This window comes from Crocodylus siamensis, chromosome 1, assembly GCF_052110815.1.
Source record: "Crocodylus siamensis isolate JL-2025a chromosome 1, ASM5211081v1, whole genome shotgun sequence".
NCBI classification, from domain to species: domain Eukaryota; kingdom Metazoa; phylum Chordata; order Crocodylia; family Crocodylidae; genus Crocodylus; species Crocodylus siamensis.
The window spans coordinates 366,902,044-366,917,464 of record NC_143395.1 but is presented as its reverse complement, the minus strand read 5'-3'; the positions used below and the strand labels follow the sequence as shown (position 1 = coordinate 366,917,464).

Sequence of the window (15,421 nt, the reverse complement as noted above, 5' to 3'; positions counted from 1 at the left end):
GAGAGCATGTTGCAGGAAGCAGAGCAACAGATCTGGCAGAGGAAGGGGATTGGAGTAGCACTTGGGCTAATTCCAGATGTTTTGGCCTTTGTTGCCTTGCTGTTATTTAAATGTATACTTGAAAGCATTTCAGTACGTGAATTATTTATTTGGTCAAGATTTCTTATCCAGATTCCCCACAGGGATAATTTGCCTTCTGACTGCTTCTCCATTTTTCAGTGTATCTACTGCTTTCTGCCTTAAATTTTTGTGTAGCATTACTGGGTGCAGTTAAACAGCTGCTGAGATTCCTTCAGGGGTTTCTGCTCCTCAGCCCCTTGGAACAACATAGAAATTGATAGAGAAGTTAATGCTGTTTTTGTTAGCATTGACTTTTTTCAGTGGTTTTACCTCACAGAGGAGGCTAAAGCTCAGATATAGCTCATAGGCACCCAACGTGAGTGTTGCCATTAAGGAAAGGAACTAGGCAGCACCACAGAGGAGATGTTGACTGTATAGATGCTTAGGCTTGCGTGAGTTCAGGACCAAACTTCCTTGACGCTTCTGTCTTACTTTGCTTGACCACGAATCCTTCCCTCTTTAGTGAGAATCTGGGCTTTTCCATGCCTTAAAGCTACTGATTTTTGATCACCCTTTCAGCAACTTTCACTGAGGGAGGGAGAATAAAGATCACTGACCAACAAGAGGCTTGGGCTTGATCTGGAGGAAAGTAATAACCACATATAGTGACATATGTGGTTAGGTATAACAACGCCACTTTACATATAATAGCAGTACTCCTACCTGAAAGCATACAAGAATCATGAGATTTTAACAGGTAGAAATACATCTGGGATTTTTTAATTGACTTCTAATTTTTTAAGACGGAAGGCAGGGTAGATTTGCATCGTATGGGCTAACTCAGGAGCGGGCAAAATGTGGCCCACGGACCAAATGCAGCCCACCGGGCCACTCTATCTGGCCCATGGGGCCCCTAAAAAATTTAGAAAATTAATATTTATCTGCCCCTGGGCTGCCTGTGATGTGGCCCTTGATGGCTTGTGAAAACTCAGTAAGTGGCCCTCCTCCCGAAATAATTGCCTGCCCCTGGGTTAACTAAATCAGATCCATCTAGCGTAAACGTTCATAAGCTCAACCTCACCTCGTTAGATGCTGTTAAAGGATGCACACAGGGCAGTGTATAAAATGGAGAGCCTGATATAAATACAAATTGCTCTTGACTAGAAATAACAGTTACAAGCTGGCAGAGGGTAGATTCAGACTAGACATCATGAGGTGCTACTTCACTGTCAGGGCGGCTAGGATCTGGAACCAACTTCCAAGTGAAGTGGTGCTGGCTCCTACTCTGGGGTTCTTTAAGACAAGGCTAGATGAACACCTTGCTGGGGTTGTTTGACCCCAGTACTTTTTCCTGCCAAGGCAGGGGGTTGGACTTGATGATCTGCTCAGGTCCCTTCCAACCCTACAAACTATGAAACTACGAAACAAAGACAGGAAGTAGAGGAGGGGAGGTGGAAAAAGGAAGCAATGCTGGGCGAGGCAAATAGGGAAGTAAACCCAGAGGAACAAAGGGGTCACAGAAGCAAATTGAGATAATGGGTAAGAATCTATAGTCCCTGTGTAAACCATACTTCACAGATTTCATAGACATTAGGGCTTCGAAGGGATGTCTTGAGGTCATGTCCAGTTCCCCAGCCAGAGGCAGTAAGTCTGCAGGGATCAAATGATCCCAGCAAAATAAGTATCCAAACACCTTTTGAATAAGTCCAGAGTAGGTGCTTGCACCATCTCTGGAGGGACTTTGTTCCAGACCTTGGATACTTAGACTGAAAAGAAGTTTTTCCTTGTATCGAGTCTGAATTGGCCTTCTAGAAGTTTGTGGCCATTAGACCTAGTTATCCCTTAGGGAGCCATGTGAGCAACTATCTTCCAGATCCTCATGCACCCCCCCTTATACACTGAACACAATCCAGTCTGTGGATCATTTCTTGTTCCACAGTTTCCCATTCAAGTTGTTTTTTAAAGTTTTACTACTTAAGAGCAGCTACCTTGATGTCAGCACTGGAGAGTCCAGGAGGTCAAAGTGTTCTACCATAGACATTTATGTTTTTCTGAACAGAATTGGTGTTCATCCATTCTTACACATAGGATTACCTTGTCTGCCCAATGTAGACAACTGTGAGGCACTGTAAGCAGGTGATGGTATACATGATATTGGTAGAGGGTGCAGGTGAATGAACCTCAGATTTATAACTCATGTTATTCAGCCCAGTGATGATGTATTAATGAGGGAGCACAGCTGGCATCTTGGTCTGTTGCCCTGGTGTCTCACTGAGATTCTGACTTAAATAGCCTGTTACTTGACAGATGCCTGTTGGGGTTGAGGGGGGACTGTCTGTAAATCGGGACAGGTTTGTTCCCCATGACTACCTTGAGACGGTCATCGTTTTCCAGGAGGGCTAGGAGGTCATTAATGATGATATAAGCTGTTCAAGCTGGGGGCTATGGGTGACAACCTGAGGAATTCTGTTGTCCTTGTTCCAGGTTTGGTATTGTGGGAGGTTGGTATGAGTTCTGAGTCTGGCTTTGTTGATATGAATGGCTACAGTTTTGAAATTGTATCCATGGGCAGATCTAGATTTTGGAAAAGGGGGCAGTGAATATGGTGTGCTGGATCATTACATTACACAATACACTTTTTTCCAGTTAAAGGGAAACTAGATGCTTTGCTAGGGGGCTAGCCCTATATTATTCAGTTACAATCAAAGGAAAAAAAGCAAATAGAACTATTGAAATGTGACTAATTTGCTAGATTGTATATCAGTTTTAAAAAAATCACAACAAACCAGGGAGAAGATAGTTGAAAGATACCATGTCATTTGTCCTGTAGTCATTATAGTTAAATGTACTTCTTTTATTCAGATTCACAAAACATAATCTAGCCTTGAGCATCTTGACAGTGCCTCTAGTACTTCACTGTCAGTCACTTCTATACCTGAGTTAATATGACCACCTAACCTGAATTAAGGTTTTTAGCTAGAGCTAAAAGTAGTCTGCAGGGTTGTGAAATAGAAGAGACGTTACCAGGGATGGCTAATGGCCAGCAAAATTTGCAGAAGAAAGAATATTTTGAAGATTAGAAAGTCAAGTCCACTAAAGAAGATAGAGGGTCATTAGCATCTGTGGGGTGGAGAGAAATTAGCAAGAATCAGGGAAATGACAATGAGCCATGAAGTCAATTGACTCTCTTGGCACTGCCTACATAGAAATGTTGCTGCATGCTACAGCTTCCAGGCCGTTGGTTTTTAAAATCTGGGTGGAGTAGGAATCAAAGGGTGGTGCAGTTGCAGCGCTGCAATGCCCCCCCCCAAATCTGCCCTGATTGCATTGTAGGAATCCATGCTTCAGATTGCTTCCTCTTCTCCCTCCTGCCTTTCCTGCCTTTTTGTATTCACATCACTCTCTCCATTGTATACACTGCTCTGTGTGTGTGTGTGTCCTTTTACAGCATCTGAGGAAGTGAGCTTGAGCTCATGAAAGCTTATGATACATATATCAATCTCTGATTTAGTTAGTCTGTAAGGTGCAAATCTACCCTGCCTTCTGTCTGCCTTCAAACTGATGCAGCTAACTAATTCTTTCTAGTTTTTAAAATACTTCAGGGTTTGCATTCAGTCTCACAGGTCTTTCTTTTTAAAAAAAGACCAGAACCTAGGGAATTTGGTTTTATACTGAAAGGTATAAAGATTTTAAGGTTTTAAGATTTAGCAAACTGAGTTTGCTCCTGATCTTGTTGAACTTAGTAGCAAACTGCTATTGACTTCAGAAAGAACAGGATTGAACCTGTTCTTTTTTTTATTAAAAATACAGAACCTGGGCCATCATTGATCTTAACAAATTGCGTGTATTAATTAAATGTAAGCAATTCTTAGCCATCAAACATGTCTGAGTTTCAAAGCTATTAATCTGAGTCACCAGATTCTTCAAAAGAATGCTGGTCGGCTTGCTAGAGAAATGGTCGTGGCAGCTGCTTCTTTGTACTGATCAAATGTCAGTGTTCAGACCACATCTCTCTTGATACTAAACATGTCATGTGATGGTGAACTGTGTCACCTGACAATGATGGCTCATTTAATCACTGCTTATAAACATTTCAGAACAACTTTCTACTGATTTTAAGTCAAACTAAATATTATCTCATGTTTGGGTGGGTTCTCTTGACAAGCCTGCATTATTTTTTCTTAGTTTTGGAGGGATTGTTTGTTTGTTTTGATTTCTACCTTCTTTCCTTTCATTTTTGTTTGGGACAGTGCCTTGTATGTCTGTACCACATGATCCATTTTTATTTAAAATTGTAAAATATTTTGGATTTTTTTTGGATTCTGGTAATAAGATTTTATTTCATTTTATTAATATGAAAGTATAGACATATATATAATTTGTATTATCAATAGGAGTGGCACTATACAACAGGTGAACTGTGCCAAAATATTAATATACCCAAATACTGGAGAATATTATTAGACACTGTTACAGAATTCTATGTAATAATCCAAAACACTTACTCCTACAATACTACTGCAAGATTTGGGTGATTGGTATAGAATATTGTAATTTATTTTTAAATAAGGGAGCTTAATCAAGTACCTAAACTATTTGCAGATGTATTTGAGTGAACACAAAGGCACCTGCCTGCATGGAATCCAGACACAAGATTGACTAAATCCATCATTTACCATATGTGCCTAAAACTGGAGCAAGGGCCAAACCTGGAGTTTGTTGCATGCAAGCAGACTGCTGTGCCCATGTACTTTGAATCACAATGTTAGGACCTCAGGCTTAATTTTAGGCACCTGATTTTGAGCACTTGGCCCTGCAGTTACTTTTATTGCTTTTATTTCTTCATCATGAATCTTCCAATGAATAGAATCCCTCAATGTAAATTTCATTTTAGAGAGAAAAGAAAACTGAAACAAAATGGGCAAAAATGGCAGTTTCCTGTTCTTCTTCTGAATGTGACTGCCTCTCTTATTTAAACATAGGATGCTAAGCCTAGTATTTTACATTAATGCTAATTGATTTACTTTTAAAATAAAATTAATGTTTTTATACACAGATTGTGGAATAAACAGCACGGGATTATCAGGGAGGTTTGCCATTTTTTGAATGCTATTGAATGTAAAATTTCCACAGCTGCCTGACAGTTCCCAGAAGTTTCAACAAAAGGTCACTTTTTCACTGGATCCAAGTTCTGTTGTTAAGTAGGAAGAATCCAGAATCAGATATCTCTCCCAGTATTCCCTGAAAAATACTCCAGTGGCACTGCCAGCTTGAGATCATTGCTCTTACCTTTTGGTTCCTATTTAACTTCTCAGCTATTCCCTCCCAAGCTCTCAGCTTCACAAAAAACTTTAGCAAATGGTTCATTGCTTACCTACTTTTTTTGTAGGTTAATTGACTTTCCTGCTGCCAAAGGGACTCACTTTTAATGGCCTCTTATTTTTCCTGTATGAAAGCCCGGTGTGATTTGTGGTGTGTAAAAAGGACTTCAAAAGAATGGAGCCTTTGGTATATATGGTAGCTAATATCCCTGGGCCAGATTAATCACTGATTTAAATCTGTTGCTCTCAAGAGTGTCAAATGAGTAACAAATTCGGTTCCCTTTGACTTAAAATAACTTGTTCTTCTGTGGTTCAGAGCTACTACAGAGGATTTCACTTCATAGCCTAAGGTGGCATTCTGTGCCCTGAGATACCTAAAGGAAATAGAAATGTTAAATATCCTAAGGGCATCTTGCCATACATGTTTCTGTGCTATGCTTCATTGCTATCTCCAGGTAGCCTTTTACAAGTTGGCATTGCTAGAGGTTGATTTTGTGCTAAGTCATTAGCAAAAATCCCAACTGACTTCAGTGATAGAAGACCGGATTTTAAAGGTCAATGTAGAACTTAAAGGAGGCAGAGCAGTTTGTCAGTAGTCTTTTGTCCTCTCCAGGATTGATGCCCTGATGGGTTCTTCCTCTCCACTCCTATCTCTGCGTCTTCTATGTACACCCCATTGACTGAATTCCCAGTGCATCATGATAACTCTTCAACTCACTTCTTAAAGTACCCACAAAACTGGGCTATAGATATTAAATTAAAATTAGTTTCTTCTTTGGGTTTCCAGTGCATCCAGAATTCGTAGTGTCTGACGTTTAGGTTGTAAGATCTTCAGAACTAGGAATATCTTCATTTTCTTTGTCTATAAAGCAGGAAGCACAGTGTAATGGCTTACTCTTTCTGCTCTGTTCTGGGCTCTACATTAGCTGTTACCACCACACTGGAAAGAGATCTGGGAGTTATTGTGGACACTTCACTAAAAACATCAGCTCAGTGTTCAGCAGCCATCAGAAAGGCACACAAAATGTTAGGGGTTATTAAGAATGGAATTGTAAACAAAAATTAAATTATCATCATGCTCCTTTATAAATCCATGGTGCATCCACACCTTGAATACTGAAGCCAGTTCTGGTCTCCACACCTCAAAAAGGATATAGAAAAATTAGAGAAGGTACAGAGAAGGACAGCAAGGGGGATTTAGTGGTATGAAGAGGCCTCCATAGGAAAAGAGACTAAAGAGGCTAGGCCAAGGATGGGCAAAATGATGGATCCAACTGGTTGCCAGGCTCCATATCCCAGCAACTCTAGCTCCTAGCTGGTCTCCATGGAGACCCCAGGGGCTGGGGCCATGACAGTGTGGGGCTGCATAAGTGGGGCTCTGGCCTGGCTGTCCCAGCCCTGCTCTGTAATGGAGACTGGCCAGGAACCACTGGGCCAGAGCCTGGATCTTGCAGTGGTGGCAGCATGGGAGGGGGGCGAGGGACCAGGGCAGAGTTGCAACCTGGGCCCACACACTTCTGCAATGAGCATGGGTTCCACGGCAGGGCATGCAGGCAGCATAGTACAGCTCTGCGTTGTCACTGCTGCAAGAACCCAGCCCCAGCCCTGGTCCCACATCCTGCCTGCACAGCTCCTGGATTGTCTTCATGGAGAACCTGGGAGTGCAGGGGTGTGACAGCACAGGGCTGGACCAGGCTGGGGCAGAGCCCTGGCTCTGTGGTTCAGTGCTGTTGTGGCCCCCCACTGTCACACCGCTGAGCTCCTGGGGTCTCCTTGGAGACTGGCCAGGAGCTGGGGCTGCTGGGAAATGGAGTTTGCTGCAGGCCAGACTTTGCCCACCCCTAAGCTGGGCCTATTCTGTTTTAGAAAAGAGATGCTTGCAGGGGAACATAAGGGTTTACAAAATACTAAATGGTAAATAGGGATTGATTATTTACTGTCTCTCACAGTACAAGGACTAGGGATCACAAAATTAAACTAGGGGGTACTAAGTTTAAAACCAACAGAAGGAAGTTTTTTCACACAACATGTAATTAAAGTGTGGAACTCCTTGCCACCAGATGTGGAAGCTGACAGTTGAGCCAGATTCAGAAAAGGGGTTGGACAAATTCTCAGAGGAAAGGAGCATCCTCAGCCATTAAGCATGGGAGTTAGGAATACAGCCTCTGAATTGGAACTTCCTAGACCTGAAATGCTGGAGGCTGCAAGTGGGACAAGAACAGTGGGGAAGAAAGCCCTGGTCATACCCAGTTCACTCTCTGTCTTGGCATCCACTCTCTGCTGCTGCGTGACACAGGATACTGGGCATATGGACCTATGGTCTGACCCAGTTAATGGCAATTCTTATGTTCTTATCATGTTCTTTGTTAAGTTTCACTCTGGGTGTGAAGGAACTGCATGTGCAGTGAAAGTGCTAGCTGTGACCAGAAAACTGGTGATCCTCCTTTGTGTATGGTCCAGGAACCCAGCCTAGCTTGCTTTTACTTATGTGAACAGTCTGGAAGACACAACCCAATTCCAGATAATGAAACATTTGGCTAAAAGTGTGGAGGAGGGGGGTTCTACTGCAATGATATTTGCATTTTTGAAGTGCATTGTGCTGGAAACAATGTAATTTGTTTATCCAATGATTAAATATTTCCTGGCCATATTCCACGGAGTGACTCTGCCTCTTTTGTTTGGAAATTTGCATTTGTACTAATGTGACCTGATGCAGTAGATTTAGAGGTAACACTTAACAGAAAACATCTGTGGACACTTACCAGATAGAGAGTTGCGCAGTAAAATTACAAATGGCCTTGAAAACCATAGCAATAGTGCTTCACTGACTTCAGTTACTTGGGAAAGAGAAACTTCACTTGTCTTTTGAATCATTAGTTTGTTTCTCCTTAAAATAGTTATTGTAGTCACCAAGTTAAAATATGCAGATTTGGGATGCTTTGGAAGGCTGTCATTCTTTCTGCTCTAGAAATTCAGTGATTTATTTCAGATTGGACATTGATGGTTAAACTGGAAAGGCTCACATGTTTTCAGTACAAATAGTGCTCTGTCTTATTTTAGGCTGGTGGTAGAAAATAATTGTGTAGACAAAAAATAGTGCTGATAAACTTTGAATGGTGATGGATAATTTTGATATACCATAGCCCACTGAAGAAGAGTTTCCATTCTATATCTTTGGAATCTGTTGTATTCAGCTAATGTTAGTATGTGTTTGTTCACTTAATAGTCATTCCATATGTTCAGTGTGTTGGTTTTTTGGAGTTTTTTTGTGGGGGGTTTTGCTGGAGGGACTTTTGCTTCCCTAAATCCTGTTCTATTTTGCTCTTGAAACCTTCCATGGTTCAGTAATGAATTTTATAGCAATACTCAAGCTGCCTTAAAGGAATCAATCTCATCTTTATACGGTGCTATAGTGAATCATAAGAATTCAGCACAAATGGTTAGTGTATGGCATGGTCACATATTGGTTAGTAAAGACAAAGAACTGGAATGGAAGTTATTGGCAACCTAAACAATACATCTCAAATAGTATCTCTCTTTTGTTAGATATGGACAGTAAACAGTAGATAAATAGTATCTCTTTTTTGGATATGAACCCAAACCAGGAAGACTGACTTCATAACTGATGGTTCTGGGCCGTGTGCATGTATGTGTGTGTGTGTGAGAGAGAGTGGTAGAAACATTTTACATACAGTAGGTTTTCCATTTATATTTAAAATAACTGCCTGCTTTTGGTGTTCTTTTTGTATCTAGATATGAAACTCCACATATTGCCTTACGTTGTGGAATTATGCTGAGGGAATGTATCCGGCATGAACCACTTGCCAAAATCATCCTTTTCTCGGAACAGTTCAGGGACTTCTTCAAATATGTGGAAATGTCAACATTTGACATAGCTTCTGATGCCTTTGCTACGTTTAAGGTAACTTATTTAATGTCAACCACAGTTTTATGATACAGGGTTTAAAACAGCCTGCCTCATGGGCCAGAGGCTGTTAAATGTGGTGTAGTATATCCAAATACAAGTCAAACTTAAATGAATGCCTGCCTGGGCCCTAGATGGCCTTGCTGTTAAATTTAATTACAAAGCCAAAGCAACAGCTTGTGTTTGTGTTTTTGGGAAGATGGTAGCTATGTTGATCTAATCCCAAAACAGAAACAAATCATATGACTTACGTGAACAAGCACATTACAGTAACACCATTCAAAGAGCAAGCTGCAGCACAAAAAATAAACTATTGGTAAATAATTTTGAATGGTGAGTAAATTTTGAGGAACCTGCAATCTACATAGAACTAGCCTTCCACTTTGCCAGACCCACAGACAGAGCTGCAGTCCCTGCACTCTACCCAAGTCCTCTCAAGAGCAGGATGTTGGGAAGAAGATGGAACTATGGCTCTGCTTCCCTCCCCAAAGCAGTCCAATGGACCTTTGCTCTATGGAAGAGCCCTGGCACGCATCTTCTCAAGGCATGTGGTGCTGATGTACAATTCCTCTGACTGTTGTGTAATGGCAAAGTCCCACATGATGCAGATGTCTTTGAGTGGTCTCTGAAGTGCAGCCACGCAACACCCATCATTCTGGGCTGTGTTCTAAATGGTACAGTCTAGCATGTAAGTACTGTAGCAGGAAAATTGGAGAGGTTTTTAAATCACATGTGGAAGTTTGTCTTTAGGAAGTATTTGTGGTTCAGTACTCCAGCCCAGCTGTGTAATATATATTTTAACCAACATATGCTTCACAATATCTTGAAAACAGCAAACTAAACAAACTGGAAGAGCATCTGCCAGACACCTTCATCCCAGGCTCTGGGTTTAACAGGGAAACAGCAGATTGTCCAAAGAAAAATAATAACAATCTCCTACTTAAGCAGGTTGTAAGAGCTGCAGCCCCCCAAAATGCTCATTTTATTCCCCAAGCACATGGCCTGACTAAACATTAAAAATATCCTTTCTTTTTTCTTAACCCTTTTGCACAAATGGGCAATATATTAATTAATATCACTCCCAAAGATGTATGAGGAGATTTGAAACATGGATAATTAAACAAAGTCCATGTTCCAGGGAGGCTAGATGTATATTTTGGACATAGCATGAGTGAGGATAACAACAATAAAGAAGGAGGAGAATTTAACACCTGTCCTTTTTACTGGCACCTTGCCAGCTTCTCATCACATCGGTGTATTTCATATACTAATAATTTCTGATTAGGCAACCATTTTATTCAATTAACTCTGCCTTATTTTGGCTTTAAAATGTCAGTTGTGAACTCTAACTGATGCAGTGGGAGACCCAATATTAAACAGTGTCTCCCCTACTAGATATTATTTGAGATCTTCCAACATGATGGTATTGCTGCTTTTCACAGAACATCTAGGACATTTCTGTCTCCAGAGTGGTTGAGAAGCTGGAGATGCCGGATCATTTAATGAGGCTTCCTGTTAGTATATCAAATGTACTTTTTTTGGTTGGATCTTGCATTGAGTCCTTTCTCCAGGGGTCTCTGAGTTTTTTTATTTGGCTTTTCCCCCTTCTGTTTTGGAACAGTCTCAGGCACAGTGTGCTGCCTGAGCACATGCTGCAGGTGTTGGGTAGCTTATTGTCTTTTCCTTGTTTTGTTGTTTTCATCCCCTGGTGATAAAATGAGGCTTCTGTTCGATAAGAATAACTAAATGAGGGTCTGATGAAGCAAGCCTTCCACACACATCCCTGGTGAAATCAAAGGCACTTATACCTCCGGAGGTCTTTCAGGATGATTCTCTAGACTAGAGATAAGTTAATGATCATCAGCTGTGCTGGATATCATTGGAAAGTACAGGGTTCTCCATTCCTAGCAGAGTCTGCAAGGATAAGATACTGCAATAAGGAATCTTAACAGAAATCCGTAAGTTCTGGAGGACATAAGCAATTCATGTGCTATTCACTCATGACCAGTATACTTGGTAGGAAACATACTTGCCAAATCATTTAGTGATTAGTCCTGATATATGTTACTATATAAAATTGCTACAAACTGTATTATAGACTCACCGTTTTTGGGTCACTGTGGACCTGTACAAACCCTGAAAGATCCAGCATTACCCTGTAGCATTCTGCAAACTGTACCTAATGCTATTTTAGTATGTTTTGGTACCCCCTTAGGGAAAACCAGGTGCTACAGCTTCTTCAGTTACACTTCTTGCACTTCTACTTACCTGGGAGAAAGGGTGTTTCTGCTTCTCATTTCTTCCACTGCCTTGTCCCCAGAAAATTTCTACTCTGGGCTCTGCAGTAGAGTTACAATTATTGAACAAATAAAGATAGAGACTAAAAAAACTTCAGGTAATTGTATTCCTGCTGCCCTCAGCCCTATGGTCAAATGTTTCTGCCCTGTTTGCATGTTCATAGGACTGTGGTGCAGGGACTCAGCAAGCTTTAGTTGATCACTCTGGAAACCTGTAGTTTATAAGACTAATTTAAAATGGAGGAAGGGTCACTGAAAAATAATTATGCAGTTTTTAACATGTACATCTAGATTTGGGGCCAGATCCGTAAAAGGACTTAAGTGTCTAAAGCCAGACAGGCAGATTTTATGTTCCTAAGTCCAAATCACAGTCCAAAATCCCTTCTTGGCGGCCTCATTAGGCTCCTCCCTAACACTTGACTGAGTTTCCATAGGCATCTATATGTGCCAAGAACTGCCATTGTATGAGTAGGTACGTGCCTAGTTCAGACCTAAGCTCTGCTGGCATCCAGAAACAAGGATGGCACATTGCCCCTGAATCTCAGAAGGGATGCATGATCCAGTAGAAATGTTGTAAGAGTATTTCAGGCACACCAAGTGGATTTGGGCCTCTTTTACACAATATAGTCATAGTCTATAGTCATAGTCAATATAGTCATAGTCTAGTCATTGCTTTCTTTAAAAATCTCAGTTACCAACAGAAGACCAGGGGTTGCTGCTGGTGAAGTCCACCTATAGCCACTATGTTATCATATGAAAGGTGGCTACCTCCACCTCTACCACCTCTTCTTTAAGTAGCTAAGTTTTAAAAGAAGACTGTTAGCCTTCCTGTATAATAGAGTGATTGCTCCGTTGCAAAGAACTCAGGCCACACCAGGTCAAAATGTTTATTCTTCTTTGAAATCTCTGGTTTATCTGGTGAATCATGCTGTAGCTGCTTACACAGCTTACACAGCTTACAATGATAATATTGTGTGGCACCCCACAGCATCCTTAAATGGATCTTGCAGCATACCAGGATGCTGTAGCACCCTGGTCGACCATCACTGGCAATTCAGAGGTGAAGTGCCAACTTGAGCATCACAGTAGTACCCTCTGTGACAGGCAGAAATTTCTGCTTCTAACTCTCACAATTTTATGGCAAATCTTGTGATACTTGTTTTTTTTCCTTAAAGTCTCAGCTCCCAAATTCATGTTCTAACTTAAGAATCTTGGCTCTCCTTAAAAAGAAATGAAGTTTCTAGCTTATGTATGCAGAAAGAAGTTTGAAAATATGATTTGAGAGCTCCCTCAAGACTCATAAGGCAAACATGAGGAATACCAGATCTATTATTTTAAACAATAGCATGACTAGGGTGAGGGGAAGGCCTAGGTCATGGTTTCTGAACGCTTTTTTAAACTGGCTAAACTGAGAAATTGGAAAAGGAGGGCAGTGGAGGGGCTGGAGTGTAGCCGTCTAGGTCAAATCATTTTAGCGTGGACTGAAAACAGTAACCTCCCTATTGACAGGTGACAAAGGGATTAGAGCAAGAAGGAGGCACCTGGAAGGGCATAGGTGGCATTTTCCCATTAAACTCCTTTTTAAATCTCTATCTAATGGTGACACCATAGCTCACAGAGAGGTAATGTAAGTGGGCCAAATATAAGAAGCTGAACAGAATTCTGGCTCTGAGAAGGAGATGGAAAACACAAATGCAGCACATTTTGTCATGTGCAATCTCCACACACAGTGTCCCTACATTAAAAATTATGTTGGCTGAAATCTCTTTTACTTTATGCTGTGTGTAGTTGGCTGTTCTGTCCCTTGCAAGGTACTGATGTAACCCATGAGCAAAATGTGGGTGTTTCTTAGGTTTAATTCCTTGGAATATTTTGGGTAGTCTCTGGAAAAAATCACTTAAAGCTGGGACAAAATCTTTTCAGTGAGAGATCCTTCTAAATATAGATGTGGCTCTTTTTTCTTCTGTCTGTTCCTTGCTGTCATAGAAACAAGTTGTTCTTTCTTTCCTCGTGAAAAGCTAATTAGAAGCATGATTAGGTAGACCCCAGAAACAATTAAAAGATGCTCTTGGAGAGTTCAATCCAGCTATGCAAGGCATATCCTGAAACCTGGTCTTAATTTTTACTGTCATCCTTTAACCTATTGCATAGGAGCCTTTGTACACACCACAAAATTAGCCGTTAAAGCAACTTACATGCTTTTGCACCACTTTAATGGCATTGCTGTTTACACTCTTGGTGGCCTATTGCACTTTAAATGACTTTGGTACGTAGCAAGATAAAACACCTCCATGGTGTTTTAGTTTGCTACCCTAACAAAGTGCAACAGCCACAGACGGAAACACTGGGCCCTACAAAGCTCAGGCTGTGCAACCCAGCTGCAGCTCATGCAGGCAGGCTCTGCTGAAGAAAAAAAACCCAACACCAGGCCTGATCTTTTTATTTACTTTTTCCTCCCCGGAGCTTGCCTGCCTGAGGTGCATGGGGGCCCAGTGCTTCCTTTCACAGCTGTGGTGCCTGGGCCAGGTGCCAGCAGGCAGGTGTTGCCTGGGGGGCACTACCTCTGCAGAGGGAAGCACTGCCACCCCTCCCCTCCCCCCCGCAGTTCAGGGACTGTTTGGTTTGCCGGCAGCTCACTCCTCACCCCCCACTACCGGAGAGGCAGGTACACGCCATGGGGTTTCAGTTTGGTTTACATTGAAGTGGTGTTTTTAAAAACCCACTGTTTCAATTTAGGGAGAAGTAAACCAAATTAAACCTCTGTGGTGTATACAAGCACCTTAGGTAGACATTGGTTTAATGGGAATAGCTTCTTGCTCTTAAATAGTCAATCAAGGTGGATTTCCAATTCATACCAACTCTATTAAGCAATAGGGGAGGCTTAGAATTATTTAGCTTGCTATCTAACTTTGTTATCTCTGGTTTAAAATCATTATAGCAATAGTAGTATACAAAAATAGGCATTTACAAGTAAAAAAGTGTTCATTGTAGCAGCTTTTTACCAGAATGTGCCATGACTTAACTTTTTAAATAGTGTTTGTCCCATTCCTCTCTCTGTGTTCAAAGGAGAAAGTATTTATCTATCAAGCAGACAGGGGATGATAAATGTTTCCTTGCTTTTATTATTTTTTAATTTTTATTTATTTATTTATTTATTTTTCCTATTCCAAGCTCTGCTGCTAAATTGCTGGAGAAGAAATTTGCATCATTTTTAGAAAGGCAGATTGATTGTGCTTTGAGGATAGTAGCAATATGGTTGGGACGAGTAACAGAAACACAAAGCAGGGACTGGGATAAAACATGTTTGAACTGCAGTAGAGCCTGCTAACTACAGCACCCCCAGTGTGTCACTGTGAGTGGATTGATGTGACTCCTGAAGTGACCAACTGGGGAACTCACTGCCACAAGTTGTATTATTAAGGCTGAGAGTTTAATAGGAATTAAAAATAGGATTTTACGTCCACACGAATAACAAAAACCATAGTTGTGCTAGCTAGATAGGTGAAAGGGCTATAATTACATTTCGTCCTCAGGTTTCAGAGCAGAGGTAAATCCATAACATGGCTGTCTCTTTTGCCTTTTCTGAAGCTTCTTGTATTGGCCAGGGAAAGAAAAAGTGATGTGCAACCAACAGAATTGGAAAAGTGCATCACTACCCTGATTTTTAAGACTAAAAACAAGCTTTACAGCTTTTCATTTTCTGGATTACTGAATTTGTGCTTGGTTTGCCAGCCTCTTGTTTGGTTTCTAATACAACTACATGGGCATCTGGTTCAAAGAAGAAAGCCCTGTCTATTACATGCACCAGAGAAGGATTT

At 41.2% G+C, this 15,421-nt stretch overlaps 1 protein-coding gene across 6 annotated transcripts in view; it reads left to right on the top strand.

Annotated features, from left to right (window-relative positions):
* Positions 1-15,421, top strand: part of CAB39L (calcium binding protein 39 like) — a 116,620-nt gene that overhangs the window by 81,396 nt on the left and 19,803 nt on the right. For all 6 annotated transcript variants that reach the window (XM_090026293.1, XM_090026279.1, XM_090026286.1 and 3 more), the window contains one exon: positions 9,135-9,303. In XM_090026293.1, the coding sequence (XP_089882419.1) occupies positions 9,135-9,303 (169 nt within the window). The remainder of the gene's footprint in view (positions 1-9,134; positions 9,304-15,421) is intronic.